Here is a 21903-nt window from a genome sequence, read left to right on the forward strand (position 1 = left end):
TGCTCTGTTCCCACCCTCGCTTGCTGTGTCGTGTCTATATGCTAGACTGTGAGCTCATGAGAGCAGGGACATGTCCAGCTAGCTGTTTGTTAGGCGCCTTGTTTTCCCCAGGAATTGAAATTAGAGGGAGTGTTCGAATTTACGGGTGTGTGTATGTGTGTGTGGGTGAAAATGCCTACATTGGCAACATTGCATAAATAGTTGACCACAGGAGGGGGTACAGGGAAACCACACTTTTGGGTGCTAGTTCACAAATATAAATATAAGGCCTAGCAATGTAGTGGCAAGGCTTAGACTGGGGGAGCTGTTCAGCACCAAACTTGTCACCACCAAGCTGCTTCTGTGAATGCTGAGGGGTGTGGTCAGCCCAACAGCATGTCCCAGGCGAATGGACTGACTGCATATGGAACAAATCTGTGCTTGCCTATACGTTCCTCACAGGTGAGCAAAAACGGTGTGAAAAGGCCAAAGTGAAATGCACCAGTGATTTCCCCAACATCCCTGTATATGCTCTTCCCTGCCATTCGCTATCAGACCAGTGAGGAACGTCTCAAAACAAGCTGGCCAAACACAGATACATTCACAGATGACCCCCACTAGAAAGACAAAAGGCACACTATGATTTCACATACCCAGCAGGATCTGCTAGGAATCTTGATTCAACAACACTCTGAGGAACGTCTTTTGCCAGATGTCTCACCCTGCAGCTTTCTGAGACATAACAGGCAAAACATAGCCCCAAACATCAGGTGCAAAAGGAGATGCCACTGTTAGAAATCAGGCCCCACGTATCAGCGTCATAGCTTCTAGATTTCTAGATCTTACATCTAGTCTGACCTCTTGCATCACATGGGCCACGGGCCACAGAACCTCCCCTGGTAATTCCAGTACTGAGCCCATCAATTGTGACCGAACTAGATCATCTCTTTTAGGAAGACACCTTGTCACCCCAGCCATGTGCCCTGCCTGAGAATTCAACTGGGAGCAGGGTGATTACCTGTCTGAGGTCAGGCTCCATCTGCACTGGGGGTAATCGTGACACATCTCTCTTGAGTTGATCCTTCTCCCTTTCCAGTTGTTTCTGTGCTGCGCGCAGCCGCTCCAGATCCATCTGGTAGGCTTCTTTCCTCCGCTTCAGCTCTTCTCTCTCCCTTTCCAGATCCTTGTGCCCCCTCTGTTCCTGCTCCTCTCGCTGGGCCAGCCGCACCTCCCGCTCTGTCAGCTCCTTCTCCCGGGCCTCCCACTCCTTCTCCCTCCTCCGCTTCTCCTCCTGGTGCTGGGCCTGCTGCTTCTGCAGGTTGGCCAGCTCCTGCCGCTGCTTCTCCAGGCTCCGCTGTTTCTCCTGCTCGATCAAGGAGTTTGGCCGGGAGGAGCTCCGTGTCAGAGCTCTCTCACTGAGAACCAGCTTCTGATCCTCAATATAAGTATCCTGCTGCAAGACTACAGCCTGAGGGAGAGGCAAGGACAAAGTTAGTGTAGTGCCTCCCTTCACTGAATGCACAGACATGCAAAACTAACATCATGAGGCATCTCGCAATTGTAATACGGGCGGGAGAAGGGGCGGGGGGGGGGGAAGGAGGGGTATTTCATTAATCATTGTTAACCCTTCTCTGAGTCCAGAACCTAGTAATGTTAGTTTATTTGCCCTGATGAATCAGAGGGCCCAGTAGGGCTGGTTTATTTGACGTACTTATTTGTAAGACACAGAGTAGGCCTGACCTGCCAAGCACTTGTAGCCCCTTCTGTCCTGGGCAGCAAGAGAGCAGGCGACAGTAGAGAGTCACTAGGACACTGGACTGGACCCTTCAGTCTCACTATGGATGGGTAATGCAAAGGGAAGGGGGTGGAGGTGAAATGCTGACCTCACCACAGTCAACACTCACTGAGGGGGGCTGCTGTTTGGGAAAGAAGCACGTCAAAGCAGGGTACTATGTTTACGACCGACGTACCTGCAAAGTGCTGAGCAGCTTGTGGAGGTAGGTAATGCTTTGGAGAACGTGCTGCAAGGAAACAAAAGCACAAGAGTGTTGCTGCTATACCTCACTTTACTGTCTGACCACAGGCAAGGCCCATTTTCTTTTCCATTGTAACTCTAGCAACGAGCAGGGCTCTGTGTTTGTCATGGAGGTCGTGGAAGTCCGTTTCTTCTTGTGACCTCCATGACTTCTGCAGCCGTCAGTTTGGTGACCCCAGGGCCACCCACGCCCAGCTGCTGCTGGAGCAACTCTGCAGCCAGCCACTCTGGTGGCTCCGCGGCCAGCTTCTGCTGGAGCGGCCCTGGGGCCAGCCGCACCGGCTGCTGCTCTGGCGGCCCTGGGGACTGCCCGAGCAGCGGCCGATGTGGCTATCCACAGGGACTGCATGAGCAGCTGGGCCCAGGGCATCTGGAGCAGCTGCTTGCCCCCACAGGGTTCCCCACACCTGGCAGCTGGCCCCACAGGAATCCCCCCCCGGCAGCTGGTGCCGCAGGCTCCCCCCTCCACCCAAAGATTCAATCAGGAATATTTATGGTATAAGTCATGGACAGGTCATGGGTGATGATTTTTTGTTCCTTGCCCGTGACCTGTCCATGACTTTTACAAAAAATACCCCTGATTAAATCATAGCCTTAGCAATGAGGCTTACAAAGCCAGGCCATTTTATTTAAAGCCACACAGACATTCTTCTACTTCCCCCGACTCTTCCCATGCTCTCTTCCCTGTATTTACTTATCCCAAACAGACGTACTGGTCACAAGTATCTATTTATCCATCCATTTCTCTCGGGCATCTCAGAGACATCTAAGATAATCTCACCCTGGCCTTCCTCAGAGATCAGTGCAGCAACCAGTCATTGAAAGAACCTGACCATGGCATCTGGTGTGCAAATACTCTCACAACAAGGTGCGTGAATCATCCACAGAACCATGGGATTGTTGATACCTCACAGGAATTTGCAGGTTGTTTCTTTAAACTATTTCCTGTAGTGTTAACTGGTTAAAGCGCTAATGATGCTAGGGGAAATGATACAAGGAGGGAAAGGAACTGGCATGAGCTGACCATATTTTCAAATGTGCAGGGAAACAACTGTTTGGGTAAAAATCATAAAAAAGGCCCAGAATGTGTGCCTGTAATGTCTGTTCACAAATGCAAACCCCTGCATTTATGGTGCAGGGAGACTGCAAAATAATGGGCACACAAATGCTGCATGACAATTATTGGAGGCCTTTTGAAAATACAGTCCTAAAGGCAAGCGCTCCAATATCATATACTGGTATAGTGCCAACAGAATGCCTGATGCTTTGGGTGACTTCCCGTATCTCAAAACGCTGGCTAAAGGCTTCTTTGAATCCTGATGAGCATATTGTAATTACTTGTTTAATACAAAAATTCAATTGACAAAAACTGCACTATTTCCAATACTTGTGTAATAAATGTTATTAAGGGAACCTTTGCTCACCGTGATACTTAGCTGCTATTAAAGTTAATTGGGAGTTACCGATGCGTATCAAAGGGAGAATAGAAACCTAATTGCCTCAACTCACTACACCTGCATCATACAATTACACTCATTCTATCTGCAGATGCATGGTAAATACAGTCATGTGCTTTCTAATTGTAATTAAACCTTGATGTCTACAATCAAGGTGTATCCTACAGCTGGCAATTAGATGCCAGTAAGCAAATCCTTAGTCTGAGCATCCAAGCCTAAGTGCACACATAACACAGTGGGTTTAGCTCTCAGTTTACTGTATTTAAGAGTCTTGTTAAACTTTAGCCTCACCTATTGAAAGAAATACACTTGGTACCTAAACTGAAGGGGGGAAAAAACCCACACACCTAAGTCAGGGAGATTGTTCTTACCTCGTTGTTTCTTTTCAACACGAACATCAAATTCGCATTTCCGCCCTGTAAAAAGATCACAGATTTATAAAAAGGCAAATGAGAAATTATAGTAAGTGTCTTTCTAAAAGCAGGATGAAGCACAGACAAACACTCCCGTTTTCCTTTTTGGAAGGGCAGAACTCATGTAGTTTGTAGTAAGTGAAAAATCATTAAATCAAATGTTAATTAGCTATCATTTTGTAGTGATCCACAGCGAGAATGGGTGTGAGGGTATGTTTGGCCTTGGTATTTCAATAATGATGCATAATTAGACATGTTTTACTTGATTTGCAGACAGCTGGCAGATAACCAGTGCCACAGAAGAGTATATTACCCACTAAAATTGTTTTAGGGAGGGAATTTTAAAGGGGAGTTAGAACAAAATTGGTTTGAGCATGTGCCCCCCATTGTTTTTTCCAGGGGGGTGAGTTTTAACTTGTTCTAATATGTCCAGAAATATACTTTTTCAGATTAAAAAAAATACAATCCAAGTGTTAGAAGTGTCAAAGGCCCATGGATGACATTTGACACAAACACAACAATAGTACCTTCTTCAAAATGCTGTCTGATTCTGTTCTCCGAAGATCCTGAGCATCATCACCTTCATCTTTCTCTCCACCTAAAAGAAACACACCAGGTTGGCACAGGTCATTTAGTTTTTCAAACCCCAGATAAAATCCTCAGTCATTAGCAACTGTAAAATGGGGAAAAAGGACTTTAAAAGTGGATGCACGCAGCTGAGCCATGCTCTTCACATATGTATGTTTGCTTCCTATTTGTACCAATAAATATCAGTCATTGCTGACCGTGAGTGGAGAAGAACATAGGTTGGGTTCCAGCTTTGGTTTCAAATAGTATGCTGAAAATTTAGCACGCTGACTTCTGGCTCAACTGTTAGTTTATGGGAATTGAGAGACTTCTGTTTCCATTTCACTAGCATATTTGCGCTGGTCTCCAAGACAAGTTGTTTTAGAACATGTAGTGTGAGTGACAACTATCAAGTCAGATCTTACTACATCAAGCTACGTTTCAATGCTACCCATGCAAACTGGACTTGGAGGACTTAGACCAGGGATCAACAACCCTTGGCATGCGGCCCACCAGGGTAAGCCCCCTGGTGGGCCAGGCTGGTTTGTTTACCTGCTGTATCCACAGGCTCGGGGTTCGCCGCTCCAAGCCAATGGGGGCTGTGGAAAGGGCAGCCAGCACATCCCTTGGCCCACACCGCTTCCCGCAGCCCCCATTGGCCTGGAGTGGCGAAACGTGGCCAGCGGGAGCTGTGATCAGCCGAACCTGCGGACGTAGCAGGTAAACAAACCGGCCCGGCCTGTCAGGGGCTTACCCTAGCGTGTCGCGTACCAAAGGTTGCCGATCCCTGACTTAGACACTAGTAGTGCTGTATGTGTGTGCAAACAGGTAAGTTATTTTTTGTTAACAGTTCACCCACAGCGTCACACATTAGAACCCTGGAATTTTGATCAGGACACTCGATTTATCCACTGGGATCTTTAATTTCCAGCTGGACAGCTCACAAGAGTGTCTCCAATTGAGACATACCACATGAAAAGACCCACCTGTGCCCATGGTACCCCTCTAGTAGTTTTCTTCCATTGATCAAGGTGCTTTACCAACATGGTGTAAGCATCCAACCCTGCTTTGAACAACCTACAGCACACCACATGCAATCTAACCATATCCCCTTCCTGGAGTCTGGCTTTACTGGTAACTCAAACAAACAATAACCAACCCTAAACCGCAGCCTGTGCTATCTATCCAAGCATCCTTTCATTCCTTTGGAGGGTCCTAGGACCTGCCACTCTCCTCCATGTAGATGGATAAATGATCATTTACTACTATTTTATAGATAGGGAAATGAAGTTATGAGGCTTGCCCAAGGTCACACAGGGAGTGAGTGGCAGAGTTGGGAATAGAACCCCGGTTTCCTGACACCCACCCATGCGCCTTCTCCAGTACGCCCTACAGTCTCCTCCCAAAGCCTCTTCAAGATCTCTCATTATCTAATTAATGTGAACATATCTCTGCAGAAGCCCAGGAAAGGTAAAGGGTGGGCTAAGCAGCGAACAATTTCACCAGCCCGGCTGGAGGCTGTCCAAATTATTGCTGCACTAAAAAGCAAGGAAGTGCAACCTAAACAAAATCCCTAAGGTTCCCTGGGCCAATGCATTTTTCATTGGTAGGAGAGGACCTGCTGGGAACTTTGTGGCCTTCCAATGGCTAAGAAACTCTTACATACGGCACACAGCAAATTGTTTGGAGCTTAAGCTTAGTAGTGCTGGAACAGAAGGCTGGAAAGGGGGCCGGGGAGTCCAGTGCTGAGACAGCGATGCTAGCATAGCAGAGTTTATGACAGTTGGGGTGGGAGGGTAGGAGAGAGCACACAGGGCTGAGTTCTGGGGAGGGGGGGGAGGGGGGCGGGGTATGGAAATCTCTGGAACCTGCTGTAGACAAACAGTCAGTTGGGAAGCAGTGAACTGTGCTGCCAAACTAAACACTCATTCATTTGGCTGTGGGAGACTAAATCCACTGCGGGATTGACATGATCGATTGCGTTTGGTTTACGTGTGTGTAGAGAGCACAGGGAGGGAGGAGGGAAGGTGGTGTCAGGCCCCAGCTAAGACCTCAGTTTGCTCTCAGGCTGGGAGGTGGGAGCCCACTGGAGATGAGGGAAGGGGGCTGCAGATACAGAAGCATTGAAGCGGAAGTGAAAGAAACAAATACATAATTAAGGCAAAAGTGTCCAAGTACTTTGTGTGTAAAGAAGGAAGGATGGTTTGAGGGGAAAGCACAGGACTAGAAGTCAGGAGAGCTGGCATCTATTCCCTGCTCAGTCCCAGACTTTCAGTAACCTGGGACAAGTCATTCCACCATTATATGCTGTACCTTCTGCATCTGGCAAATGGGTATAGTGATATTTACCAATCTCACAGGGGGGGTTGGGAAGCTAAATTCATTTAGATATATAAGAACTTTCAGTTTCTTGGCCTGTAGCTGCCAACCAGATATAAGGCATTATTAATACATACCTTCATGCATGCACAATGCACAGAGATACTTACACTTGGATGCATTCATCTGATGACTGTCAAATCCTCCAAAAGTTTCTGCTCTTCTAGGAAGGGAGATGGGGCCAACTCCCCCTTCTTGCTCAGAGTTTGGCAGCAGGTCAGCAGCCCCAAGTGCACTCCCTAGACTCCTACTGATCAAGCTTTGCAAATATTCAACTGAAAGGATAAAAAGCCACAGGAAAAAAGGTCCATTAAAAAACATCCTCAGTATTTACTGACTAGCGTGTTGTTGTTTTTTCTGGCTCAGAGGTGTCAGATCAGTAAATGTACACACTTGTTTGTAAAAAAGATTTAATGGGTTAATAGGAGGACCATGATGCAATAAGAGAGGTGCAGGTACTCCACCTGCAAAAATGTCATGGTACATCAGGCCATAACTCAAACACACTGAGTCTTACACATGTGCTTCCCATCACCCTCTTTCCCCTTGGCAAATGTTCTTGGTGTATTCTTGCACAAAGGCAGGATTTCTAACTTCAGTCTGCTGTGTAATTTACCAAGGGAAAGTGGGCTACATCTACTTGTGGATTTTCCAAAAGACTCAAGTGCCTCTTGTAGATACCAGACCCATAAACTCTTGCTGTGGTATGGAAATCCATTTAGCCTAGCTGTTATATCCCATTATGTGGCAGGAGGGGAGTGTAACCAAAGATAGCATGGCCCATGTTTCAAACAAAAGACCAGATCCGGGGATGTAACTGAGTTGCACAGAACACAGACCAGTGTGTGGTGGGCAACAGGATGAAAGTTCATTTTTGCACTGCCCTGACACATGGCACATATTTCAAACTCTATGAAGGGCTGGCTCCCCCTGTGGTGGGTTAGCAGCCTGAAAACTCCCGGGTACCTCCACTGCCTTCTTCTCACCGATCATTATCATCCCCTTCCTTTCCTGAATTTGTAAGCCTTGTCTGTCTCACACGCTTTACTGTCTGAGGATGGGACTGTGTCTTTAATTATGGTCAATATTATTATTATTGTTTATTCATTAACAGAGAAGGGTCATTCTCCTGAAGGTGGCATTTGAGCACTCATGGATTCAACACAACACTGTTGTTTTGGACACTGTAATTAATGGGACTATTTAGTTTGTTTACCCTCGTTTATTGCACTTTTCATAATGGTCTCCCCTTTGTGTGCCTCCTCTGTATTGGACCTGAACAGCACTCTGGAGACCGAGCCATCCTCCGGCATGCTACAGTCAGTCATATCCCGGAAAATCTTCTCCTTTTCCTCCAGCAGCACTAGGATCTGCTGATCTTTCTGCTGAAGCTGTTCTGTGGGTGAACAGGGGAACACAAATTTAAAACAGAAAACAAGGCTACCCTAAGGAAACTGAATAATCCCTGTGACACGGGCCCCATCATGTGGTAAATCAAAGAATAGCAGGAATTGTGTGCAGTTTACAATCTATATTTAGGCCGTGCAGTGTTGTCGCAGCCATGTTGGTCCCAGGATACTAGAGTGTATACAGAATCTATAAGCAGGCTTGGCAGACTTTGATTTTTATTTTTCCTAATAATTTTGATGGATAATAACAACATTAATTTTTAAGCTTTTTCCCCCCAATTTTCATCTATTTAAATTTATATAGTTGCAGGAAATTACGGCTTTTCCCATTTTTATTGATTTGAATTTTCACTGTTGCAGGAAATTGCAAGGGGAGGGGGTGCAGTGTCAGACAATAGGGAGTGTCAGAGAATTATTAGTGACAGTAGATGATGAGATTAAAAAAGTTGAAGCTTTATAACCATTAAAACACAAATTGTCAGCATCACATGTCAGAAATAGACAAAGTAAATATCTTCAAATCAAACTAAGTTCTCAAGCAGCACCTTTCTTACTTCACCTATCTGCAGATTTAGATTTTTATTGATGGGAAAAAAATTTGTTGTGTGTACAGTGAAATTGACATTTACCAATAAAAAATTAATCCTTCCAAGCCTAGCTATATGCTCTCACAAGGAGCAGTCCCCATGGAGTCAAACTTTGTTTTTCCAAATGAGGTTGGGGAACATGAAAGTAACACAGATTGAGGAGGTGTCACTCAAACAGATGCATTTGATACACGTTGGGGGTCACAACCTCATTTCAGACCATCCAGGTTTAGACAAAGTGTGACAAAGTATAGTTACTCTATACAGGAAATATCAGAGTCAATCACCAGTAAAAAATAACAAATTCTAAACTATTTTGGGCTAATACCCATAATGAAACATTTCAGAATCCCCAGAGAGCTGCGGTACTCAGCAATCTTGCATTCCTAGTACCCAGGCTGCTCAATGCTCAGTTTTCAATATAAATCCATACACACAATGGTGAAAACACCACAGGATAACAGTCCTAGAGGATCACTGCAATTCCCAGGTTATTGTATTCACTTGTCCCTTGACCTTTTTTTACATCTCAGACCTGAGGGGAGGCTACAATATAGGTAGGCACTCGGCACAGTCCTCCTCTTCGTGGTACCAAGGCATTATGCTTTGCACTCATTTCTTTGGCCTCACTTCTACTTGTAGGCAGGAGTAACTTGGCAGCCATGCTGCTGTATTGCATTAATCCAGGAATGGGCGCCCTTGGGCTCTTTGCCCTGCTTGCTGGCTCTTTTACTTTGCATTTAAGCATACGCCCCTGCACCCCTGCTACAACCACAGCCAGCAAACAGAATTTCTGCAGCTACGTTGGTCATTTGGCATCTCAGAAATAAAGTCGGCACAGCAGAGCTCTGTCCCAGGCTCAAGGCTCCCGCTTCAAAACTACACCTCTCATCCTGGGGGCAGTATTTATCTGTTAGCAGTAAACGGCTACCCTGTGACCGTGCTCCCACCTGAATGGCATCTTCGCTTTTACAGTGCCGTCAACGAACTGTGCTAGTGATACTTGCAAAGCCACATATCTGCTTGACCCGTGATGCAGCAGAGGAAACAATACAGAATAGGTGTATTTCTTCACTCTTTACTCCTCCTTCCACAGCCAAAACACCCTGCATGTTGGGGCCATCCCTCTAGAGAGGAGGGCTCTCTGAAGAATCAGTGAATGTACCTCCAAGCCCTGGCTGGTGGGGATTACAACAGCAGCTCTCTCAGCTGCCTGTACATTTAGGGGCTGAGAGACGGGGACCTGAACCCTAATCCTCTCCCAAATATCTTGCCACTCCTAGACCATGCTGGTCTAGGCCACAAAATTCATTTTCTTCACAGCTGAAAGCCACTGGCACCTGAAAAGAACTAGAACTACTGACTAATAGAGGCAAGAGAGAAGTAGAGTACCTGACGTATCAACGATCTGCCAGTGCCTCACATGCACTGCACCACAGTTATAAGCCAGCCTTTTCTGAAGGCACCAGTGGAGGCCGTCACCCCATGGGAAGTCATTTCCCTGTCCTGAAGGACACATCGTTGTTTCACTTCAGCTGCAGTTCTGCTTTAGTCCCAGTGAGGAGGGGAGAACTCATTTTGTCAAATTTGAAGCCCAACTGAAAATTGGGGGTTCTAGATTTGGACCGAAATTTGAAACTTTGGAGGTTCAGAGCTTTCCTTGGTACTGGCCCCTGGCAGCCTTACAACCCATGTCAGACTGTCTTTCAAACAAGGATTTTAATTGTTTGCAAAGTGCAGGCTTCTATCTTCCCTGAAAACCCATGGTTAAAATCAGGGATGAAAAAGTTTCACAAAACTCAGTATTAGGTTTGCAAAACTTCACCCAATGATTCTCTGAGCCCCAGCAGCCTTACCTTTTAACTCTCTGGCTTTGGTGTCCAATACTCTCTTCTCCAGTTCTGATTCACTCGGGATTCCTTCATCTTCATCTTTGTCCCTGCATGAGAGGTACCCCTCAATTACTACCACAACAAAGCATGTGAGAAACATCTAAACCACACAAATAGCGCGTTAACTTACATGGTGTTAATTGTGTCCTGAATTATTTGTATCCAGCTATTGCGTTCCTCCTTGGAGCTGGCGTGGACTTCTACCATCTCTGGATCTTTCACTACGGTGGTAATCAGGAATAAACCCTTTTCCTCATGGGCCACTTCTCGTACAATCAGTTTCTTCAGAGAGATTACAGTGGATCTCTGGTCCTTCAGATGAGAGGAGATTGGTGAGAAGACAAACAAAAAGCCTCAGAGCTTTAGGCTGGCAATAAGTGCTCAAAAGCTCCTAATGCCTGCAGTCACACCTCCTTCCTACTTGTGAGTACCTTTTATCAACTACAGGCCAAAAAAAGTGCGAGGCTCACCAAATATGTATATTCTGAGAGTAATTTATTTCACTGTGCCCAGAGTGCTGGTGTCACCTCCCTCTGTCAGTTCAGGAGGAATTGTCCTCAGATGTCCCTGGATACAATTCAAAATTGCCTTTGTGGTTTTCCGGATTCTCCAAGAACTTGCTCTGATCTCACATCCTGCTGCCTATGCTCTCTATTCCTGGACTCTTTATCCCCACATCACCACTCTCGGTATGGCTTGCTGGTCCCTGTTTCACTATCATCGCCTTTGTTCTCCCTCCCTCAGAACCCTTGCATCACATCCTCTCTTCAGATCTCACCAAAATCCTTCCTGTTCTCTGTAGCTTAAAACCGACTCCTGCTACGTAAATTTGTGTGAGACTGTTGCATCAAGGATTCCACAGAAGAGTATGTGCAATATGCTGTTAGGGTCACTGTAATATCACTGGTTTCAGAGTAACAGCCGTGTTAGTCTGTATTCGCAAAAAGAAAAGGAGTACTTGTGGCACCTTAGAGACTAACCAATTTATTTGAGCATAAGCTTTCGTGAGCTACAGCTCACTTCATCGGATGCATACCGTGGAAACTGCAGCAGTGGCTACTCACTGGTTTGGGGGCCACTAGCATTTTTTATTTTTAGCATGTCTCATAGCCTGTCTCTTTCATCTAGGACTTTCTCTGAAAGTTCCTATTTTTGTTTACATCAACTGGTCCATGACAAATATATTCCTATAGCATGCTGCTTTGTGAGCTTCTTGAACTTTATTGCAGCAGTAGGCTTTTGTTCCTGTGCTTTTTAGATTGATTTATTAAGTCTGTTCTTTCTGCTGGGATTCATTTGTACACAGTTCACGTTCTTCCCTCCTAAGTGAGCAGGATTTGCGCAGGCCGATGAAGAATAAATGTATCCAATGACAGGCTTATTTTCAGAGCCAATTACCAAATGTTCAAAATCACTGTAGAAATCACCGAGTGCGGGTGGGGTGGGGGAGAAATTAAGACATGTTTTCAATAGAAAATAATGGAGTGTGCTAAGGAAACAAAACTGTTACATGCAAAGTGATCTGTCCAATAAAAACTAAGGAATGTAGCAGGCAGTGACATGCTTTCATTGCAAGGATCATCTATGTAAAAGAAAGGAAGAGAAAACATCAAAGCCTTACCAATGAGGCAAAGACATACTTCTGGTCCTTTTCCTGAAGGAATATCAGCATGTCTGAGAGGAGGACAGCCTGGACCTCTACAACGGAGAAAAAACACCAAGTTTTAACCACCAAATATATATCTATGTCAATCACTGGTTCTTGTGCCTACCAATACCTTTTATTTAGCAATGCCATGCATGCTAGAGCTCCTGGTGAGCATAAGAGCGATAATTTGGGCTACCCTAGGAAAGTGGATTAGTCTGCTGTTTGCTGTGTTTTGCTTCCTAGTTAGTAGGAACTGTAAGCATCGCAGAGGCAATATGCTCAGCTCCTAGAAAGAGAATGGCCTCTATCTCTATAGCGACTCCTGTGGACAATGTAAAATCACCATTGAAAGAAGTCAGATGGAATCATATCTACTCAGTCTTGGCTGGGATGTTCTTTTCAAACCACAAGCCCTCTGAGAGTCATGGAAGATTGGGGAAGTGGAAGCAAGGGATGCTCACTGAACATATTCCCTATTCATTCACATAATCAATATTTTTATCCTCAAGCAAAATATCTGTTTGGTTTCATTGCTCTCCTCTCTTGAGTGATGCAAATTAACTTGTAACAACACTTGTCAGCTGCAGTTTCTTCCCCAAGCACTTTAACTTCAGCAGCTAATGTTGACTCTGCCCACAGATGTATATGGCTCTCTCTGAATTCACGAGGAGCCAAACGGGTGTGCCTCAGAGGAGAGAATCTGACTCAAGCAGGAGAAAAGAAAGAAATGCAAAGAGGATGAAGAGAAAATTCTGAATCAGAGCAAGGATATTTCCCCAAAATACACATGCTACCTTCCAAATCGCCTCATGATACAGTACATCACAAAATTACATAGTAAGTATTGAGTGCGATGCCCCACCCAAGCCCCACCGCACAAAGAGTTTCTGTGTAATACACTACGAGACCTCGTGACATACAGATGAGGTAAACTCAAAAGCTAACTCATCCCCTGCGTAACTCCTTCCAGCCATTTTGGAGGAACAAGATCCCTTTCAGATCAAATACAAACCAAACTTTTGCCAAAGCCTCAAACCAAACCCAAACCTCTTTGGAGGTTTGTAAAAGTTCAGGTAAGATTTGTTTTACTTTGGTTTGTTTTTGTTTCCAACTGCACTTTCTGCTTTTGGTGCAGAGGAGGAAAGACCAAAATACTTCAAGGAAAGCTATTTCTGTGTTTCTCCTGGCTCCAGTTCCAAATCCCAGAAGTTAGGGTAAGCAGGTTCTAAACTTTTGGATGCTTTCCCATCTGGAACTTCTGACTCATCTCTACTGGCTAGCTATAGGCTCTGGTAGTGGGAGCTATTATTTCTATAGGAAATGCATAATAAAACGTATGCTGAGAGATCTCATGAAAGTGTAACCCACATGCCATATAGGGAGATATCTCTTTAAGAGATCTATGTGGTAGGAATGAGTTGTGTCTGCATCCCTGCTGCTAGGCAGATGCACAATTAACATTCCACTCAGAAGTTTCTGAAATTGGGTGTGGTAGTTTTGGGTATGCTCAATAGGTTCCCCGTTGCTGGACTCAGACTTCACGAGGGCAAGTAGTTAGGGCAGCTGCTTTGCAACAGGCCACGTGCACTCTGTGGGTTGGGAGAAGCTGAGCTCCAGGAGCAGAAAGCAGGCTGTTTTCCCTAACTCTGAAGCATTTTGCAGCAGATTGGTGGAGCAGTTCACCCAGCAGGGAAGCCCTGACAGTGTTAATTATAGAGAGGAAAATGGGAGGGAAAATTAATTTCTTTTATTTTAACTGTATACTTTGAATGCTGTTTAATTTTAGCTAAACTGTTTTAGTTTAAATTGTCTCAACCAGTATGATTCCTTAACTTAAATGGGATAATGAGGAAAGAGTCATTTATATTTTGCTATTCTCAGTTTTGTTTTCTTATAACAGGATTTTTTTAAATCTATAAACTTAACTGAGTGGTTAGTTAATTGGTTAGCCGACTAGCTGAGTGATTTCAGCAGAGGAGGAAGAGTCTGCATGGATTCCAACTGAAGATTTCTACAGGCAAGTGGAGGCAAGATGTTGGTTTTGACTCAGCGGACTGTATAGATTTGGTGATCAAAGACTAATTGAGACTCAGGTGAACTCAACCTAAGCTTTTGGGAGCTCTGAGTTTCTTCTCGCTGTGTTTCGGTGGGGACTGACCTGTAATTTTTTTTCTTTATGTTTATGTATAACTGTAAAGGTAATACATGTGGATTATAAAGTAACCATGTAATGTTGCAGAAATTACGTGGTAATTATTATTATTATTAATTATGTTTTTTTATCATTTTATAAAGTAGGTACTTAAGAATTAAGTTCATTCCTTTTGTTCTTCAGGACTTGATTGTGGGGAAGTTGACCTTGGGGAATCCTTGCTGAAAATCCTCAATGACTAAATTCTGGGTCTCCAGGTGCTTTTCTATGGGATTTTTAAGGCACTGGAGAAGGGCAATGAAGTAAACTCTAGCGTCCACCCAAAGATTACAATAGCAAGAGAAATAATTTGCCTTACCACCGTCCATAGTCACAAACATTCCTAGGAACTAGGGCTGTCAATTAATCTCAGTTGACTCAGATGATTAACTCAAACAAATTAATCGTGATTAAGAAAATTAATTGTGATTAATCACACTTATAACAATAAATTGAAATGTATTAAGTATTTTTGGATATTTTTCTACATTTTCAATATTGATTTCAAATACGACACAGAATACAAGTGCACAGGACTCACTTTATATTATTATTTTTTATTACAAATATATGCAATGTAAAAATGATAAACAAAAGAAATAGTATTTTTCAATTCACCCCATGCAAGTACTGAAGTGCAATCTCTTTATCATGAAAGTGTAACTTACAAAAGCAGATTTTTTTTGGTTACATAACTGCACTCAAAAACAAAACAGTGTAAAACTTTAGAGCTTACAAGTCCACTCAGTCCTACTTCTCATTCTGCCAATCGGTAAAACAAACAAGTTTGTTTACATTGACAGGAGATACTGCTGTCTGCTTCTTGTTTACAATGTCACCTGAAAGTGCTGATGATGCTCGTTAAAAAAATAATGCGTCAATTAAATTTATGACTATACTCCTTTGGAGGGGTGGGGGGAGAACTGTATGTCTCCTGCTCTGTTTTAAATATATTCTGCATATATTTCATGTTATAGCAGTCTCGGATGATGACCCAGCACATGTTCGTTTTAAGAACACTGTCTCAGCAGATTTGACAAAATGCAAAGAAGGTACTGATGTGAGATTTCTAAAAACAGCTACAGCACTCGACCCAAGGTTTAAGAATCTGAAGTGCCTTCCAAAATCTGAGAGGGACAAGGTATGGAGCATGCTTTTAGAAGTCTTAAAAGAGCAACACTCTGGTGTGGAAACTACAGAACCCGAACCACCAAAAAAGGAAATCAACCTTCTGCTGGTGGCGCCTGACTCAGATGGTGAAAATGAACATGCGTCAGTCCGCACTGCTTTGGATCGTTATCAAGCAGAACCCATCATCCGCATGGTAACATGTCCTTTGGAATGGTGGTTGAAGCATGAAGGGACATATGAATCTTTAGCACATCTGGCACGTAAAAATCTTGCAGTGCCAGCTACAACAGTGCCATGTGAACGCCTGTTCTCACTTTCAGGTGACACTGTAAACAAGAAGCAGGCAGCATTATCTCCTGCAAATTGTAATCAACCTTGTTTGTCTGAGTGATTGGCTGAACAAGAAGTAGTACTGATGGGGTTTTTTTGTACATAATTCTACATTTGTAAGTTCAACTTTCATGATAAAGAGATTGCACTACAGTATTTGTGTGAGGTGAATTGAAAAATAATTTTGTTTTGTTTTTTACAGTGCAAATATTTGTAATCAAAAATATATATAAAGTGAGTACTGTACACTTGGTATTTTGTGTTCTAAGTTAAATTAATATTTGAAAATGTAGTAAACATCCACAAATATTTAAAATAAATGGTATTCTATTGTTGTTTAATCATGCGATTAATTTTTTTAATCATGCAATTAATCGTGATTAATTTTTTTAATCGCTTGACAGCCCTATTAGGAACCTAGAAACGATCTGCAAACTTTCCCTCTCCAAACCCTCAGAACAGATCATATCAAATTTGGAATCTAATGGCACAGAATATGGAGGGATGCACAGGTAAAAACCCTTCTACTTCCACCTCTACAATCAAGATATTCTTTGGAGCCACAACATGCAAGCCCTCCCACTGCAAGCCCTCAGCGAACAGCTGTGCATCACCATTCACACCAGCAATGGTACTATTGCGCCCTGCTGCTCTCATTTTTAATTTACTCTTGGTGGCCAATTTTCTATTAGTCTGGATCCCACGTCTCCCAAGGAGGTGCCCACTGGAAGAGTGGGGTTGGTTCTATCATGAGCTCCTCCATGACTGCTGAGGAGCAAGTGAAGCCCAGATGACAGTGAGCAAGGTTTCCCTTCCCTGGGGGTGGATTCACCATCACACTCATCACTTAGCTTGTTGGGCAAAGCTTGGAAGGTAAATAAATAAGCAGCATCAATGGTGAGCAGTAACAGAAATAGCAGAAATGTTTGTGGCAGTAATCTAGGGCGTTACTAAGAGCACAGGGAAGGATTTTTCATGGTTTTTACTTTGACAGCACCTTTCTAGAAACAGAAAAATCAATAAAATAATATGAATAATAAATGGACCAGCAATTTCAGAAGAAACCCTGTGTAAAAGGCAGAGGAACCACCAAGCCAAAGGAAAGGGAATGAAGTGGCAGGTCATAAAATGGATGAGCCCTGCCATCATCTGGAGACAGGGAGGGTACGTCCTTTGGGTGCATGATTTGTAGGATTTTCTCACCTTTCAGTCTCCCAGCTGAGTTTTTCAGTGAGACAGGCCCATCTCGGATGAGTTTCCTACGTCTCAAGTCCTCCCTGGCAAACATCTGGCCACTCTTCATCCTCATGATGGACTTGCTGTCCGTCCGGGTGTAGATCTCAGTAAGACGCGTTTTCTTTTCATAGTTGTTGACTTTGCTATTGACTGCAGCAATCACATCTTTAACCAGGTTTAGTGACTGGGTCAAGTCTTGATGTTCCACTTCGTTTTCTTCAGGAGTGAGAGAGAGACTCAATTTCAGTTCACCCTTATTGTGAGTATGCAGAGCCTAACTTCTTACTTCTCCCCTTTCCCTTACCCGTGAGTCATCAAACGCTATAGCACACGGATGCACTATTTTAAAATATCTTCCTAAGACAAGTTCCATTTGGAAGAAATGAAAAGTTTGTCACAAACCTTAAACAGACACCAAGACAGTGACGGGGAACCATAGGAAATATACTCTGCATAAGCTATGGCAAACTAGGACAACGTAAATAAGGACCCCATTTTCAGCCTCTGCACGTGCATGGCTGCCTGACCACGTGTATAAAAACAGGCGTGCGCCCATAATGCCCTGTGCACATAGCCGTTTATGTGAGAATATCAGGTGCAGCCATTTTTGAATACCAGATTCGTTTAGGAACACTCAGTAAAGCAGCAATGAGAGTTTTAAGGGTCTGGATTAACGGTCCCCTTCCGGTAGTGGCAAAATTTTCATCTGTTTGGGTCTTGATGAAGTGACACATTTGTGAAATAAATTGTTTCACATTCAGAGATGCTCACTCACACTTCTATAAACCACACCAGTGAGACAGACGACTATGTATGAGGAGGATAATGTCTCTTGGGAACATAAATTTACTTTAAAAAAAATGAACAAAATATATGAAAACTTTTGAAAGGTATGAATTACAGAACATTAATGATTATAAAGACACAGTGGTCAGTCTCTGCCACTCCTTGGCTCATCAGTGTTAGCTGACATATCTGTAGGATGCACACCTGCTGATAAACTGGAATAGAAAGCATTACATATACATCATTCTCCAGAGGATTTTGTGGGTGAAATCATATAAAAAACACCCCTGGAGTTTACCATATCTTAAATGAAGTGGCACAGATAAGCCACACCTCATCCTCACCTAATAAAGGGTTTCCACAGAGATTAAACAGAGTGCACCAGCAGAAAGCAGGTGAGATTAAACTGTAAACTGAGCCTTTTTGCTCTCTAAGTGAGAGACTGAGAGAAATCAAGAACATAGCGAGCATGTGCTCTGCAGGCTATTCCCACATGTTTCTACCATTCTAACCCCTGAACCCCTCTGGCATTAAGATTCTGTGGCCACTCCTGATGGGTTGATCATGCAGAATCAGAGAGGTGCTTATGTGACAGAGAGAAATATGTGAGAGAGTTGACTGAGGACCTATCACCTGTAACCACTTGATCACAAATAACTCATGAAGAGTCATATTCGAGGCCAAGTTCTTTGAATACAGTATTTAGAAGTATGGTAATGTAGGATTCCTGGGATGGAAGAAACGTTCAAAGCGAGTGTGTGAATCCTCTTGGAGATCTGAGAATCTTATTCTTCCTTATTTTGCCCCTTCCCCAAGCCCCTTTATCTCAGCCACTATCCGAAGTGGACAAGACAGGAGTCTTTGGAGTCCATGCATGTTGCTCCATAATTAGCTAGAGATCGCTGTAGTGATGAACCTACCAAGGCACTTCACTTCTACAGGGGCTGAGTGCTGTATCTCTGCAGCACTCTCAGGCCTGTCTAGCCTGAGGATTGAAACCCTGTTGGAAGAAATGAAATCCAGGTCTCTAATTACAGCAGTAAGCTGGGCACTAAACACTGGGCTAGCTGGCTGATTCTGAGTTAGGCGGTTTTACTGGGAAAGGTCCTGGAGAAAGATACAGAGGAAACAAATGTGCTTAGGAAAAGGAACAGGCTCTACCTTTGGTATATTGTAATATTCTTTGTAGTATCACGGGATACTTTGTGATCCTTTGAGTTACTAGTAAGATGCACTCAGGTATCCCCAGGCGCCTCACCACCGTGCTGCTCATTTTTTTCTAAAAAGACAAGACGTAAATTAAAACACTGCCACTGAAGCGCCCTCCAAGATGTGCCGACGTGCAGTATGCACCCCCTGCGGGGGTCAGCCACAAATCCCCCACCAGTTCCTACCTTGATGAATGCCTGAAAACGCTTCTCTTTTGACTGCAGGTCTTTGAAATAACTGACAGCCTCGTTGTGGTGCCCACAGAATTTGCCGTAAGTTTTCTTCATTCGCTCCCCATTCTCACCGGAAAACTGCAAGACATGAACAAACTTTTGGCCCCTCACTGAGTTCTTGGGATCAGTCACTTGGCATCACCCATCACCGAAAAGGACGGCTACACAGTCAGTACAAATCTAGCCTGAAGTGTAGCTTTCAAAAAACTAGATCGATGGAATTTAAAGAATGGAGACTAGGCACTGTATAAACCCAGAGCGAGAGACCCTACCACAAAGAGCTGGCACGCCAAAGAGACAAGATGGACAGAGGGAGGGAAAAAGAACTACAGAGGTGTGAAGCGGCTTGCCCAGAGTCACAGAGCAAATCAGCAGCAGACCCAGGAAGTGGAATCCAGATCCCCTGCTTCCCAGCTTAGTCCCATACACTACAGTCTGTACCGTCACCAGCGCTGATGATTTTCCTCCCATGAGGCATAAACAAACAAAACAGGCATCAACCCTGACAGCAACCCTTTCACCTGAAAATCTCTAAGTGCTTGACAAAGATGGACAATTACTGTCATCTCCATTGTATAAGCGGGGAAGCGGAGGCACAAAGGATATGTCTACACAGCAAAGAAAAACCCAAGCTCTGGGGCCCTCCCACCCCATAGGGTCCTAGACCCTGGTCTTGGGCTGGAGCCCAGAAGTCTATACAGCAGTGAAACAGCCCCACAGCCTGAGCCCCACAAGCCAGCGCCAGCTGGCATGGGCCAGACACGGGTTTTTCTTTGCTGGGTAGACATACCCAAAGAGGAGTGCGACTCACCTTAGGCCACCAGTAAGACAGCATAAGGGCAGGTCTACACTACAGAACCACTTCAGTATAAATAACTATGTTGCTCAGGGGTGTGAAAAATCCATACCGACCTAAGCACTATGTGTAGTGTGTAGACAGCGCTATGCCAGTGGGAGAGCATCTCCTACTGATGTAGCTACCGCCTCTTGCTCAGGTGGATTAACTGCACTGACAGCAGAGAGCTCTCCCGTCAGCGTAGAGCATCTTCACTGAAGCGCTACAGCAGCGCAGCTGTACCAATGCAGTGTTTTAAGTGTAGACCTGCCCTAAGAGAGAGAATGGTCAGTCAGGAGTTCCTGGCTTGCAGTCTTGTGCTTAGGGCATGCAGGTGTCTCTCACCACTCACCTGATTCACCAGGATATCTCCTATCCTCTTGATAACAAAGTTCTTTTCACTTTTGTCCATCAGGGACTCTTTCTTCCTCTCCAGAATCCGCTGGAAGAACTGGTTGTGGATGTTCAGCAAGTCATCCAGGCAAGGAAAGACCTTTTCCACCATTTGCTGTTCAAACTGCAGCTCCTGCACCATCCCCCTGCTGTACACATCACTCATGATCTTCAGAGTGCGGACATGATGCATCTCTGTCTGCATCAGTTCTGCATGAGACAAGGACAGGTCCAACAGAGGAAGCACATGGGTCAAAATTATTATCCTCTAGGACAAGGCGCTGTATCAACCCAGAGTACTTGGCATTGCTAAGACAAGGAAAGGCATTCACCAGATCTAGCTGGTTAGAAGGGCTCATAGAAGCTAACAATGTAATGAAGTGCTATGGGGTCATAATTCCCCATTCTGACATGTGTGTTACTTGCACTACTGTTACTGGGATTTATACATGTGAACTTGGGGAAAACAGTCTATAATACATTAAATGCAACACCAATACCATTGATATATACCAGTTTCATTCTTTTTTTACCTCTTAATAGTTACTGATTTGATCATCAACATGAAAACATTTTTTCTTTACAAAGTGCATGGTAGGGCTTAGCTTGGGGGTGGATCAGCCCTCCCCATACTCTGTTCATATGAACAAGAGCTCGCTCTCATTACTGCTAGAACACTGGTCCCCAAACTTTGGGGCCTGCCCCCCTGGGGGGGGGCACGGAGGAACATTTGGGAGGAGGGCAGGGTAGAGCATGAAGTGGGGCCTGAGCCAACTCCACACAGGGAAGAAGGGAGTGCCACCCGGCCCCGCTCTGGCCCCAGCCGCAGCCTGGTCTTGGCCCCTGGAGCGGCTGTGGCTCTGCTCCCGGTCCCAGTCCAGCTGCTGCTCTGCTCCCAGCCACGAACCTGGCCCCAGTCTCAGCGCCCGGCTCCCAACTGCAGTTGCGGGGGAGGGCAGGGAGCAAGGGGGGCGCAAGGTAAAAAGTTTGGGGACCATTGTGCTGGAATCTGAACACTGCAGAAGGACAGATAACAATACCAAAACACTATGTTGCTCCTCTCAATATAGTTATTTTTCTGTGCAGCACAAGAGGACTCTTATATCAAGGGGGAGAAGATGCTAAAACAAGTAATTGACTACTCTGTACTCATGGATAACTGTGTATAAAGGTCATCACCAGACAAACCAGGA

At 44.5% G+C, this 21903-nt stretch overlaps 1 protein-coding gene across 4 annotated transcripts in view; it reads right to left on the minus strand.

The window, feature by feature from the left end:
• Positions 1-21903, minus strand: part of AKAP13 (A-kinase anchoring protein 13) — a 325968-nt gene that overhangs the window by 5661 nt on the left and 298404 nt on the right. For all 4 annotated transcript variants that reach the window (XM_084642499.1, XM_084642498.1, XM_084642496.1 and 1 more), the window contains 13 exons: positions 20670-20920; positions 19435-19560; positions 19202-19319; positions 17222-17470; positions 12340-12416; positions 10849-11030; positions 10683-10765; positions 8047-8226; positions 6941-7105; positions 4412-4482; positions 3843-3887; positions 1950-2000; positions 998-1447 (listed from right to left, as the gene is read on the minus strand). In XM_084642499.1, the coding sequence (XP_084498625.1) occupies positions 998-1447; positions 1950-2000; positions 3843-3887; positions 4412-4482; positions 6941-7105; positions 8047-8226; positions 10683-10765; positions 10849-11030; positions 12340-12416; positions 17222-17470; positions 19202-19319; positions 19435-19560; positions 20670-20920 (2048 nt within the window). The remainder of the gene's footprint in view (positions 1-997; positions 1448-1949; positions 2001-3842; positions 3888-4411; positions 4483-6940; positions 7106-8046; positions 8227-10682; positions 10766-10848; positions 11031-12339; positions 12417-17221; positions 17471-19201; positions 19320-19434; positions 19561-20669; positions 20921-21903) is intronic.

Source organism: Lepidochelys olivacea (genome assembly GCF_965140295.1).
Source record: "Lepidochelys olivacea isolate rLepOli2 genome assembly, chromosome: 10".
In the NCBI taxonomy this organism is placed as follows: Eukaryota; Metazoa; Chordata; order Testudines; family Cheloniidae; genus Lepidochelys; species Lepidochelys olivacea.